The sequence below is a fragment of the Chrysoperla carnea genome, chromosome 3, assembly GCF_905475395.1.
Source record: "Chrysoperla carnea chromosome 3, inChrCarn1.1, whole genome shotgun sequence".
NCBI lineage: Eukaryota > Metazoa > Arthropoda > Insecta > Neuroptera > Chrysopidae > Chrysoperla > Chrysoperla carnea.
In genome coordinates, this window is record NC_058339.1 from 88,005,658 (window position 1) to 88,020,559 (window position 14,902).

The 14,902-nt window shown below is 30.3% G+C and overlaps 2 protein-coding genes across 2 annotated transcripts; both read left to right on the plus strand.

The window, feature by feature from the left end:
* Positions 1 to 1,327: 1,327 nt before the first annotated feature.
* On the plus strand, positions 1,328 to 8,072 carry LOC123296332 (DNA repair endonuclease XPF; the record flags this gene model as incomplete). Its single annotated transcript, XM_044877793.1, has 14 exons — positions 1,328 to 1,433; positions 1,496 to 1,844; positions 1,955 to 2,107; positions 2,197 to 2,322; positions 3,375 to 3,511; positions 3,810 to 3,970; positions 4,048 to 4,217; positions 4,814 to 5,278; positions 5,472 to 5,780; positions 6,045 to 6,272; positions 6,339 to 6,512; positions 6,755 to 6,895; positions 6,968 to 7,159; positions 7,920 to 8,072. Coding segments are annotated over exons 1-14 (2,838 nt in total), but the record flags the coding sequence as incomplete, so codon positions are not given.
* A 2,011-nt stretch (positions 8,073 to 10,083) lies between these two features.
* LOC123296462 (alpha-amylase-related protein-like) lies at positions 10,084 to 13,537 on the plus strand. Its single transcript, XM_044877941.1, has 7 exons — positions 10,084 to 10,157; positions 10,948 to 11,334; positions 11,629 to 11,919; positions 12,219 to 12,588; positions 12,783 to 13,118; positions 13,233 to 13,388; positions 13,470 to 13,537. Exons 2-7 carry the CDS (start codon positions 10,979 to 10,981, stop codon positions 13,494 to 13,496), a joined length of 1,536 nt encoding a protein of 511 aa, XP_044733876.1. The 5' UTR covers positions 10,084 to 10,157; positions 10,948 to 10,978; the 3' UTR covers positions 13,497 to 13,537.
* Positions 13,538 to 14,902: the final 1,365 nt, after the last annotated feature.

The window sequence follows — 14,902 nt, forward strand, 5'->3', positions numbered from 1 at the left end:
TTGTTTATAGGTTAAGATTTTCAGAATTTCCATATATTTTTAATGCCGTAATGACCCGAAAAATTACGAACATACAAAAACAAAATTTCATCCCTAACCACAGACTTATAATATATTAGACTATTAATTTAATAGCTTGGTAAGTTGATACACATAAGGTGCTTGGTAAGTTGGTAGTGAAAAATAAATTATGAAAGGTAAAAAACAAGTGAAAACAAACAATTGACTGAGTTGAATCGTTTGTTCTTTGACGTCACGTAAATAAAGACAGATTTCCACTCTTAAATAGCCACACACACATAACTATTCCCATATTAATACATACAACAAAATTTTCACCTAATTAGCGCCCTCGCGGGTAAACAGTGATGTTTACAAGAAAATGTTTCAAACAAAAAGTTGTTTATTTTTTTATAAGGAACATTTTTTACATTTAAACATTTGTTCTCTAACGGTTTACAAGATGGGTCCTACGGACCCAAGACCCAATTGATCTAGGTTGCTCATTTACGAACACGACCTCACTTTTTACGCCTTAAACACACTATAAAAATTTCAGCTTGATATGTATTTTCGTTTTTGAATAATAGTGATGACAGACGGACAGACGACAGACGACAGACGACAGACAGACATACGGAAATGGACTAATTAGGTGATTCTATGAACACCGAAACCAAAATTTTTTTCAAAAAAATAACATGCATTAATTATCGAATTTGTTAATGGCTTTCACAGTAATTGTAGGTTATGTTACCATCAACTTAATTTTATACATACAATAATTACATACACGACTGTTGTTTTTACCAATATTACGTCACCAAAATTACTGACAACGTTTTCGCGATAATAAAATAGATTTAAAATTTAATTTAATTTTATATCAAGAAAACGTGTTTATTTTGCCGAAATATATTTTTTTGTGGCTTTTTATTAGCAAAATCAACATTTTAAATTACTTTTTCAAACATAGTAGAGTACCCTATTCTAAGGAAAATAACTTATGGTGAGAGACATATTCAAATGAAAACGGAAAACCGAAGCCATGCTAACTTATCCTCTTGAATCTTCCAGCTCCATTTAACGCTGCAATTTCACGATGACGCTTGACGCTAAAAGCTAGAGCCATATAATAATATCTGACTAGCGTCAAGCGTCATCATGAAATCTCACCTTAAATGTCAAAAAAAATTATCTGTCAAAATTATTGAGGTTATATGAAACTACAATAATATGAAAATACCGCCTTCTCAAAAAATAAATGCTTTTAATTTTAATCTAATTCAAGAATATAATTTAATTAATTAATTTAAGATGGATTCCAATATCGAAAATCAAATTGATGAATCAATGTATGAAAGTATGCTCAATTTTGAGCGACAAATGTTTATCGATGCGGTTGAAACGGATGGCTTATTTATTAGCGCCAAGTAAATAATTCAAAATACCTAAATTATTAACAAAATTTAACGTATGTTTCCCCCATTTTTAGAGGTCTACATATGGATACAGTTATTAAAAACTTATTAAAAGTTTATTGTGATCCAGGAAATTTAATAATTGTCCTGAATAGTTCAGAATCGGAAGAAAATTTTTACATAAAAGAGTTAAATAGTCCGCATGTGTACAGTAATACATATCAAACTGCTCAGAATGTTCGTGAAGATGTGTACCTAAATGGTGGTATACACTTCATTACCACACGTATTTTAGTTGTGGATCTTTTAAAACAACGGGTACCAATTGATAAAATTACAGGGATGATTGTTTTGCGGGCTCATACAATTATTGAAAGTTGTCAAGAAGCATTTGCGTTACGACTTTATCGACAACACAATAAGGTTTTGTTTAAACTTTTCTTTATGTTTTTAAATATTTCTTTTTTTTTTGCGAACTAGGAATCTTAGGAATTGTCGAAATACCTTAAGATTTTATTTTTTAAATTTTTTAGACTGGTTTCATAAAAGCATTTTCAAATTGTGCACAAAGTTTTACCATAAATTTTGGCCAAGTAGAACGTGTTATGCGAACTGTGTTCGTAAAAAATTTATATTTATGGCCTCGATTTCATAGTATTGTCATTGAGGATTTAAAGAAATATGAGGTAGGTTATTAAATTTTCTCTCTCTCTTTTATGCTTTAGAATGTGATTTACGAGCGAACGTAATTTGATATTTTTTTTATTTCTGATAGCCGGTGGTTGTTGAATTACATATTCCAATTTCGAAAACTTTAAAAGATGCACAAAGTTTAATTCTAGATTTAATGAATCAAACTGTTAAAGAATTAAAACGAATTAATAAAACATTAGATTTACAGGTGAGTAAGTTCTCGATTGATTTATCTCTGAAACGTTTATTTTCAAATTTATCCGGTCAGATTTCTAGGAGGTGGAGGGGGAGGGGTTTAAACTTTTTTTCATTATGTTACGTCATACAGTCAATAAAAATAAGAAACTCTTTGTAACTTTATTATTTTGCGAATTATTGAATGATAAAGGCATTTTTTTGCATTTAAACTGCAATATTTCAAAAAATATATATCCGAAACTTTTAAGTATGTTGTCAGTATCTAAATAAAGTAATTGGAAAGCGGCAAGTATTAATTTTAGTTTTCGTGGCAAAATTCATCAGTTTTTGTGTTGAATAAAGGATAAAAAAAGGTACGAGCAACTTTCTTTTTATTATAATTCGGTTAATTATTGTGGAAATAGTTTGAAATTTTTTTCATTTTCATGGTTTTTTATAGTACTTTAAAAAGTGTACGATATACATTTTTCAAAAAACGTCAAATTTTTCAGTTATTTGAAGTTAAATACTCCGAATTTCAATAGCCAATAACTCGGAAACTATTAACTTATCGAAATATACTTGAATCAAACTTTTATCTTAGAATTCATGACTCTATCGATTTCCCTTGCCATTTTCAATATATATTTTTCCACCTCCTAGAAGGAGTGGTTACCACCTCCTGGAAAAATCACCACTCGAAACTGTATAACTTTTGATCTAGAGGGTGAATAAAGCTTAATCCCAAATTTTCATCGAAATCGGTGATATAGGTCAAAATTAAGAGATTTCGTCTTTTTTTCTCCTCGAAAACTGGAGTATAACTAGTCAGTGGAAATACGTTTCATAAATGACTCCATTCAGAGGACTATATTGTTAGTTCAAATTTATTTGGAGTGATTTTCCCCCTGCGTACAGGCCTGTATCCAATCTTTCCAGGCACGCCTTTGTAAAATTATTTGTGATATTACATTTTAGTTATGAGTTACCCGACTATTGTATTCTTTATTTTTTGGAGGGGCCAATTACTGGGCCTGCACTTAACTCGAATTACGCTTGAATTAAAAATAATTTAATTTTCAGGAAATAACTGTTGAAAATTGTATTACAAAAAAGTTCCATAAAATATTACAAGCTCAATTGGATGCAGTCTGGTATCAATTGAGCAGTAAAACTAAACAATTGGTAGCCGATTTAAAAACTTTACGACATCTTATTGTGTTAGTAGCAATCAGTAGCGTAGCTATCGTTGGGGCAGGTGGGCCCCGAAGCTCAGAGGGCTTCCTAAGCTTTTTAAAGGAAGTAGCATCCAGCTTCCGAACCTAGCAAATCTCGAGCCAAATTTGAAGGCCAATATCAAATGAGTCAATGCAAGTTCAAACTACGTGGAAAGAGGAGTTGTCCGCTTTTTTCTCTATGCACTGGGGCCTTTGTCTACCTAGCTACGCTACTGAGTAGCATATGTCTAGCCTGTTCACAGGAAAAACCATTTTTATAATATAGTTTTTATTTTTAAAGTACAATGATCCACAATGACCCAGTGACCTTTTATTCAGTAATAAGTAGGTATATGACCATTGAACATGCAATGAAAACATCTTGGGTCGGTTTAGATGCCGCGGAACAATTATTTGAAACGTCCAAACAATTAATTTACACCGGCAATGCTATAAACCAAGGTAAGCCTGAAAAATGATAATTATCAGGAAGTACATGAGAAATAAATTAACAAAACAAGAAAAAAAAACTATTTTAGAATTAAATCCACAATTATGCACTAAATGGGAGGCGCTAAATGAAATTTTAAAACAAGATATTCCAATGGATTTAAAGGAACTGAAATCGAAACATGAAGATATTACGAGTAATCAAGTGAAAGTTTTAATTTTATGCAGCGATTCAAAAACATGCTATCAACTGCAACAGGTAACAAATCCAATATTTCAAAATAGTTTCACCAAAAAAAAATTGAGTGTAATTTAGGCCATACGACTGAAATAAAACTTCTTTAGCTTCATATTTTGGTATAAATACATGTTATAAATAGGATAAATATTATTTATAAAATTATTGAGTAATAAAAACGAATAGTTTTTTTAATATACATGAGCTTGTTTCGATCGCTGGTCTGCGGTATCGGAATCCAGTGTTCCGCCACTTAATGTATAATATTTTATTTAATTATAGTATGATATGGATGTTTTTATGTTGTGGAATCGTAACTCTCTCTCTTTCTATCTTCACTAACTTATTCTCCTCTCAACTTGATCACACTTTTCGTAACAAGCTAGATCATACATTTTCGTAACATTCTGATCATGCATTCTCCAGTTTATTCTCCAAATCAAGCGTGCTTAAAGAAGTTTTACTTCAAAAAAAAACCCTATTTTCCTGCACCCGGATGCCACGCACTCTCTTGCAACCCCGGAAAAGACGGCTCCGGACCTTATAATAGAATCTCGACTGTCAACCATCTAAATTTGATGTAGACATCTATGATTAATTTGAAATATTTTTAAAAGGTGTTAACTTATGGTCCAGAAAAATATTTATTCTTAAATGTTATCAAACATCGAATACCATTTAGAAAATTGGCTACGAATTTTACAAAACAATTAACAATAATTGAAGAATCCAATTCACTTGGCGAAAAATCATTAATCGAACAAAAAATGAGTGAAATTCTAACGATGTACGAATCAAAAACAGAAGCAATTGCATCGAAGAAAAAACGTAAAACAAAAAATAATGATGAGATCGAATCAGAAGTAACATTTAGTTCGAATGATATAACTACAATTCTGGAGGATGTTGAAGAGGATCAATTTGATGAGGAAACTAAAAATAGTTATTTTTTGAAAATGTCACAAACACAATGCATTGATTCAACATTGTTGGAGAAATCTTCTTCGAATGATACCACCGATGATACGGAAGCAGATGAGATTTCGAATGAGTCACGATTTCATTTCGAAGCATTTCCTGAGGTACCATAATGGGGTTTTTATTTAAAATTATTATTTAAGTTCAAGAATGTACGACCGCCAGGATAATTTTAACAAGAAGTGAACAAGTTATAGCAAAATTCATCATCAAAGTTGAAAATAACTTACAAACTTGGCGCTCGTACTATATTAAATAATTATTAATGTTAATCGAAAAATGTTATACATTTTTTAGATGGAAAATTTGGATTTGACACAAATGGAAAATGAAAATCCAATAATATTAATACAAACATTTAAAAATAAAGAAAATTCATTAAACTTAAAACAAACATTAGCACAACTGAAACCAAATTATATAATTATGTATCATAGTGATATGGCAGCGATAAGACAAATTGAAGTTTACGAAGCGAAAAATAAACGTTCACGCCCGCTAAAAGTTTATTTTCTAATTCACTCGGGAACGGTTGAAGAACAAAGTTATTTAACAACGTTACGACGTGAAAAACAAGCATTTGAATTTCTAATTGAAACAAAAGCTGTAAGTACACAAAACTTTCCTGGTGGAAATATATTATAGAGACCAAAAACTTGTAAAAATACAGTCTTCAAACTGTTTAATAAGTTTTACACATATCTTTTCATACTTTTTTAGAATGTTTCAAAATTTTTTAAACTTATTGTATTATTGGCAGAAAATATTTCCAGCAGGAACGGGACAATTTTTACATCAATGTCCATTCCCTTTAACGAACACTTCCCCTTCTTAGGGCATTAATTTATGGCTGTATGAAACATTTTTTAGAAAATGGTTGTGCCGGATTATCAAGATGGTAAATCGGATGATTGTTTAATGTTACAACGTGAAGGTATCCGAATTATGGAGAAAAATACACGAAAAGCTGGTGGTCAAGAGAATGAACAAGATGAAATTATCATACCAAAAATTATTGTTGATATTCGAGAATTTCGTAGTGAATTGCCAGCGTTAATCCATAAACGTGGTATTGAAATTGAACCAATGACAATATCGGTAAATGTTTAAAAAATTTGTTTCTAGAATGTTTTCGATTTAAGCGTATGGCTATTTTAATCGCAGGTTGGAGATTATGTTTTAACACCAGAAATTTGCATTGAACGTAAAAGTATTTCCGATTTAATACAATCGTTAAATTCGGGACGTTTGTATCATCAATGTGTACAAATGTCGCGATTTTATACTAAGCCAATGTTGTTAATTGAGTTCGATCAAAATAAACCATTTCATTTACAAGTAAGTGAATACTTTTTTATTTATTTTCTTTTTGAGGCGAGACGTCTTCGAGCTAGAGATGCTATTAAAATCAGATGAAGCTATAGGATACTACCGAGGCTAAACTCCACGCAGAAATCCCACAGCATCTCCGTCGGGATCTTTCCCATGATTGAAGGATCCAAAGTTTCGCACCCCAACATTCTGAATCGGACGTCTTACAGATATCTGCAAGTATATTCTGTATAAATATTTTTTTTCAGAGTAATTATGTGGTATCCAGTGATGTCTCTCATAATGATATCCAAGTGAAATTACAATTATTAACTTTACACTTTCCAAAATTGAAATTAATTTGGTCGCCAAGTCCATACGCTACAGCACAATTATTCGAAGAATTGAAGGTAAATTTCTGTCATGTTGATATTATATATATATATATATAACTGCTGATCGTTTATTTTCGTTACGAGTAGGAAGGGAAAGATCAACCAAATTTAGAATATGCACTAAGTATCAGCGGTGAAGATGATGTAGATATTATTGAGAAGAAATATAATGCAGTTGTTTATGATTTCGTACAAAAATTACCAGGCATACATTCGAAGAATATTGATACGTTTTTACGACGTGGAAAAAATTTAGATCATATTATTACATTAACGGAGGTAAAATTTATTTTAAATATTTTTGTTTTATTTAGCAAACATTTTTAAGGATGTACGAGCACCATGGCAATTTTGGATAAAAGACTTGTTTTTTTTTTTTGTTTAATATGAAGTGGAACTAAGTCTAAATCAATTCTGAAAATTTAAGGGACGGTTGTCCGATTATTTAAATAAATAAATGACTTCAAAACTAGCCATATTTAACATTGGTTTTATAGTAAAACGGTAGGTAGATGGGTAATATGTTTTCATAGATTTCTCAAAAACTAGTGGGGGGAAATTAAAAAAAAACTATTTAAATTAAAGTTAAAACCTTAATAAATTATTGAAAAAAACAAACCGTTGTGCAAGACTAATTAAGAATTTATGAGTACGATAGTGGGGACGCAAATAAAAAAAAAATATTTTTTCAATTTTAATGGTGAATTATGTTATAACTTGACAATATAAGACGAAAAGTAAGAATAAAATTTTTCGATATCTGAAGTAACTTTCAAAATATCGAAAATTGAAAATTTTGTTTAATTATTTAGCTTTCAATATTTCGAAAACCAAGGCAGATATCAAAAAATTTTATTCTTTATTTTTCGTCTACGTTTATGAAATTATAATAAAATGCATCATCAAAGTTGAAAATAAGCTACAAATAATTTCAACCACAAGTCTAAACTTGCCTTGGCGCTCGTATTTCTTTAAGCTGTGTATGCGAGAGACACACTATTGGACATAATTAATATTTCCGAATTTTTTCATTTTGCAGGAAGAATTATCTGTGATGTTAGATAATCCAAATGATGCAAAACTATTATACAATATAATTCACGAAGTCCATAAACCAGAAGAAGAAGGTGTTACTGGTACGAAATCTGATCCAAACAAACCTGGATCGAGTAAATGGAAATTAAAAAATAAATTTCGTCATAAAAAAACTTAAAATTTATATTTTTGTATTAAATAAATTTGTTAAGCTATAATTTTTGTCTTATTAAATACGATCCTTGAATAATCGGGCACTGGAAAGGGCTCTTATTTAGAAGAAAGAAAAAAATTTCATGCTCTGGTTTTCTTTCTCTCTTGTTGACTATAAAAAATATTTTCAAAATAAGTAATAATTAGATCTTGGTTTTTGGAATTTCTTATCGAAAACTGATAATTTTTTGAAGTGGGCTCACAAAAACAGGATGTAGCTAATTGAGTTTGTAATAATAATTTAAAAAAATCCCACCTTGAAAAAAGCCACCGACAATTTTGAAAACAGCCGGGCTGTTTGTATTACCTATTATATTCAATGCTAAAATTGTTTGTATTTTTGGTTCTGGGTTAGTTTTTAGGGCTCCGTATCCGAAGGGTAAATAAACAAAGGGACTCTATTATTAAGACACCCCTGTCCGTACATCTGTTCTAAAATTTGTACAGAGAATGTATTGACATAATTGTTGAAATAAAAAAAAATAATAATAAATAAATAAATAAACCGGAATACATTAAAATGTATGAGTAGTTTTTATTTATAATAATAGATGGCTTTACGACTATAGTGCTTCTGTAGAATCATGGAGGGCTTTACAATGATAGTTTTTAGCCATACTCATAGATTGCTTTACTAATGATACATTTTTTGCTTATACCTACCATAGAATATTATACATAGATAACACGAGTGATATGCTAGCCTGTAAATGGATGCGATATGATGAATGAGAGAGAAGACTGTCAGTTAGTTCCTATGTGTCCTTGTCATAGTCATATGTCATAATCATATAGGTTAGACAAGGGCACATAGGAACTAACTGGAAGTCTTCTCTCTCATTTATTATATCGCAAATTTTGGGCCAACAACTCTCTCTATTTATAATATTCTATGATACATGCATTAATTAAAATAGAAAATAGTTTCATTTCTTATTCTTTGGGCAGCATACACATATAGAAAAGTATATAGTGTTAAGTACGATGATACGGAATCCTTTCTGTGCGAGTCCGACACGCGCTTGGCCAAATTATTTAGGTTTATTTTTTAAATATCATAGGTAAAAACAAAATTTCTATAAATATTGGCTGAGATAAGTTACGCCGCATCTCTAAGGAATGGACTCCTACAGTCAAAATAAGTCATAAATAAAGATTAGCAAAAAGAAGAATAATATAATAAAAAGTTATAATATAATAATACAAAAATAATTTGGAGGCAAATTTTTTTATTTACTTAAGTTAAAATCCACAGATTTTCCGTTTTCCTGGAAAATGAATTCCTCGGATCAAAATAAGTGGAAAATAAAGAATGGCAAAAATTCATTTGATAATTGATAACAGTTTGAAATGTATAATTAATTTTTAAATAGTCTAAAATTAATTAATATACATAAATGTTGAAATTAAATGTTCAAATAATCTCCCATTAATTGCAATGCGCGAATTAGTGCAAAGAAATTGTGACAATATTAAAACGAATTGTGATATATTAAAATTTATTGAAATTTTCAAAGTTGCCGATATAGTAAATTTTACTGCAATTTATCAGAACATTTTTTCTTTAAGTTTCATTTTTACAGTATACACAAAATTTGAAATAAATAGCAAAGTTTCCAATCTTAGAATTTGAAAAAATTAACCAATAAAATTAACGAATTGGATCAAAAAACTTTTCGAATTCATTTCTAACAGATGTTGCAAGATTTATGATATACCCTGTATAGTTGAAAGTGATAAAAAAGCTTTTATTATATATATGTTTACAATTAATATGATAATTACTTGAAAGATAATTAAACAACATATTTTGGTGTTTCATATTTAAAAAATTTTCTAATCTATTTATAATTGATACTTTTAATAAATTTTTGTATTTATAATTGAATGTTGGTTGTTTTTATAAAAATTTATCCAAACACGCGGATATAAATACTGGTATTACATAATCTAAATTATTTATTTTATTTGTCTCTTATTGAGACTAGTTTTTTTGATAAGTTTTAAAATTATTTCTGATTTTAAAAAGGTAAGAGCTTTTAACTCATAACTGTTATTTGTTATAACTGACTAGACTATTTCTTAACTGATATCGTAATGGTACAGTAAAAGATGTTAGAAAATTCGGCTAATAAAGAGAAATGAAAGAAACCGGTCGCATTTTGCTAAAACTTCATGGAATGTGTTTCTTAGGTGTTAATTAGCATTAGTAACGCATGAGTAAATGTTTCTATTTGTTATAATAAACAATAATTTGTTGATTCAATGGAACGATCAATGTTCAAGTTCACTTAAAAAATTTTAAATAGGCAACTTGTATGACGTAAATGTTAAGTGTTTATCAAATACTATTATACATGTATAACGAGAACGTAATTAAAGTTGCCTATTTATTAATTTTGTAAGTCAACTTTAACATTGAACGTACCATTGAATTAACAATTTATTTTTTATTAACAAATAGAAACATTTGCATCACCGCAACTAACTCATACCTTACTAATGATATTTGACACCTGAGAAACACATTCCATGAGGTTTTAGCAAAATACGGGTGGTTTCTTTCATTTTCCTTTATCTGTAACATATTTTGCTGTACTATAAGTGTATACTGTTGTTTTGCTGACAAAGCGCTTGTTATCATCGACTAGGATTGAAATTTACTCAAAATTCGATCATGCTTTGGGGCTGAGCTTCAGTATCTAGAAGTAGCTTGATTTTGACTTTTAAAAATTTTTGTTTAATAGAAAATTATTGATCTATCTAACCCCTAAAAACTATATCGACGGGCTATTTCAATTGTGCATAATTTATTTTAGCAAAATTTTCATTCAAAAACCGTTGTTCAATATGGGTGAACAACAAAAAACAATATGGCAATTGTTGTTATTCTTGGCAATAATATGTATACAACAATCAGTTCAACAAAAGAATCCACATTACATTGGTAATCGTACAACAATGGTTCATTTATTTGAATGGAAATTTGATGATATTGCCAAAGAGTGTGAACAATTTTTAGGACCATACGGTTATGGTGGCTTACAAACATCTGTAATTACGGAATGTATTGTAATTAGAAATAGTGAGGTCAAACGTCCTTGGTGGGAACGTTATCAGGTCATGAGCTATAAATTTATATCACGTTCTGGTAATGAGCAACAGTTTAGGAATATGGTAAGGCGGTGTAACGATGCTGGCGTTAGGTAAGTCTTTGTGTTAGTAAATATTTCAAGGTTTCATTTAAAATTTCATTACAAGGGTCTTGGTTAGAAAATACTCCGTTGCGATTGCGATTGCGCTTTTTTAAAAGTGGACACTGTTCTTTTAAGTTTAACACACCCATACATTCATAACTGGTGGGCATTGTGGTCAAGTGAAAGTGCCTCGTCACAAAAAAAGTTCCCGCGGATTGAAGATTGACTCGACCAGCAAAATCAAACCTTTTACGCTTTATTTAAGTTCCAAAATTTTATTAATCAGTGTGCATAAATTTTCAGAGTATTTGTGGATATAATTTTAAATCATATGACTGGTAATAATGGTGAAAATGTAGTTGGAACCGCAGGAAGTACTGCAAATACAGGAGAATCAAAGTATTATCCCGGTGTACCATACGATAAATCTCATTTCCATAAAACATGTTCTATAGAAAATTGGAATGATGCAAACCAGATCAGATTTTGTGAGTTGGTTGGATTGCGTGATTTGGACCAGTCTCAAGATTATGTCCGAAAGAATATTATTGATAAATTAAATCGTATGGTTGATGCAGGTGTTGCTGGATTTAGGTATTTTTCATAAATTTTCATTTCTTAGAAGGACAAAAATTTTGTACGTTTGCTATAGATATCCATATAGATATTATCAAAAATAATAAATGAGAACTCAGGGATATTTATGTATTTTATAAATACGTATTTCGACTACCAAGTAGTCATCATCAGTATGAATTAGCTAATCGTAATTACTCTTATGTTACTCGTTGCTAATTTGATGGCGGACTGCACGCCATGTTGATTTCTTTCGTTGGCTAAGTGCATTTGGAAGATAATTTCAGAAAATATTTTTTAATTTCATAAAATTGTAGGGTTGATGCAGCTAAACACATGTTACCATCTGATTTGAAACATATTTATGATAGTGTACAAAATTTAAGATTGGATCATGGTTTTCCAGAAAATGCGAGAGCTTTTATTACACAAGAAGTATCGGATTTTGGAGATCCAAAGGATCCAGTAAAACGAGAAGAATATTTACCGATTGGCACAGTTACTGAATTTCGATTCGGTAAGGAACTAACAAACCATTTTGGAGGTGGAAGTCAAATAAAATATTTAAAAACATTTGGAACAAGTTGGGGCTTAATGAAAAGTGAAGATGGTTTAGTATTTGTGGACAATCATGACACTCAACGTGATGGTAATGTCCTTACTTACAAAAAGTCGAAACCATATAAGGTATGCAATTTTAGTTCATTCCCTTTAGTTCTCAAGATTACGCTATTGATAGAATATTCAAAAATCTGTGAATGAATTAGCTAAAAGTAAAGAAAATTTTAGTCTATAAAATGGCACGGGAGCACAATGAGATGTTGTGTTGTTTGCTACAGGACTTCACCAATGTTTTTTTCAGTCGTTGTTCGAATTTTTAGATGGCAGTTGCGTTTATGTTAGCGCATCCACACAGCAAAATTCCTCGTGTGATGTCCAGTTTTGCATTTGATAATAAAGAACTTGGTCCACCAATGGATGGCAATGAAAATATCATCAGTCCAAAAATAAATGCGGATAATTCATGTGGAAATGGTTGGGTTTGTGAACATCGTTGGCGACCAATTTATGGAATGGTTCAATTCAAAAATGTTGTGGGTGAGGACGCTCCGTTAACAAATTGGTGGGATAATGGTAGTAATCAAATTGCATTCTGTCGCGGAAATCGAGGATTTATTGCAATTAATAAGTCTGGAAACCTTAAGCAAACATTACAAGTAAGTATTTTTCATAATTATTTTCCTCTAGGGGATCGTTTTCGATGGTACCCTGATAAAGGTTCGTAGGTACTTAAACAATTTATAATTGTTGATTCTTTCGTTTGGTTTTAGACATGTTTACCCAGCGGAAAATATTGTGATGTGATTACTGGTGATTTAATTAACAACAAATGTACTGGCAAAGTAGTGACCGTTGATGGAAATGGAAATGCTTTGATCGAAATTAAGGAATCTGAAGACGATGCAGTGCTTGCAATTCATATACAGGTCAGTTTGGTTTCACAAATATTCCAATATATGTCTTTTAATAAAACTTCTAAAATTTTTTACAATTTGTTTTTATTTCAGTCAAAACTTGCTGTATCTAAATTGTAAGAAGCTAAATTATTTTTACTAAATAAATAACAAAAAGTCCAGTTTGTTTTATTATATTAAGCCCTAATTTTCCTTTGTAGAAAATTGAAGATGGTTGGCTTTTAAATAGTTGGATAATAACAGATTTGGGTGATGTTGGCTCATTTTTCTCGCCTTACAGGCAGCTTAAAAATATTTCAGTGATGACTAAAATGAGAAAAATTGTTAGCTGTTTGTATAGCATATCGTGCACTTTAAATAATCCCCAAATTTTGCATATCCTTAATTAATTTTACTTTATCATTCGGGCTAGATCTAATACAAATATTTCTTGTTGGTCTCACAATATTCTTTTAACACGTGGAAAATTGTCATAAGCTTGAAAAAAAGCGTCTTTCTTTCATTCTGGTCTACCTGTGATGTACATTTCAGCCATCCTGAAAGCAAAAGTGAGGAAATGGAGCCATCCTAACCGGTCATAATCCAAATCTAACCAAAGTATAGAGATAATACCATAGAGGTGTATAGACGTAGGAAACGCAATAAGTGAATTCTTGATCGCAGTGAGAGAGGTAGAAAGACACAGAAATTGTAGAAGGAGAGATGAAGACAGTTACACACGCTTACTTTATCTGTCTCTCTCCACTACGATCATCCGTTTGGTCGACGATTTTGCAGCTTTATTGTATTATTTTTATGAAACAAAGTGACTTAATATTTATTAGAAGTTTGAAAACATCTGAACTTTGTTATTATTTGTCGCTTTTATTTAAAAAATTTTGAATGACCTTAAATTTGAAAATATCTTTCTAAAAATTTATAAAAAAACAAATTATTCATCTTATTTTTTTAAATATTTGGTAAATTAAGCATGAGCGTACACAGTATTCCTCTAGGTTTAGATGTTTAAAACATAAATTGTTTTGTAGCGATCCCCAAGTATGGTCTTTATTTGAAAAGAATAATGTTACTCGAAAAATAATCTCATCCCCTTCAAATTTGTGCCCAAATTCGACTTTTGACTTATATATTATCTGCAAATTTAAACCTACAACTCCAGCAGATAACAGTCAACAATTTGAAAAACCATCCTAGTTCTAATTAACCTGCAGAAGCAAAATTGTTATCAGAAAACAAAAAATATTTTGATGTAGAAGAATATAATACAAAAAAGATTTTTGTTTTTGTCTTGACAAGTTTCTCATTGCCTAGTATTTTCAAAAGTGAAAAACCGGCTTTTAAAAAAAAATTAAATCTAAACAAGTGAAAGTTGTAGGTCTTAAAAAACCTATCGAATACCATACGTAGAATTAAAATTGGGCCCGTAGTTTCCAAGAAAAATCGACAAAAATTGAGTTTTTTAAATTTTCTCATTACTTTTTTTTTAGAAATGGATACAAAATTGTTATTTAGTGAAAAGTTCGGTA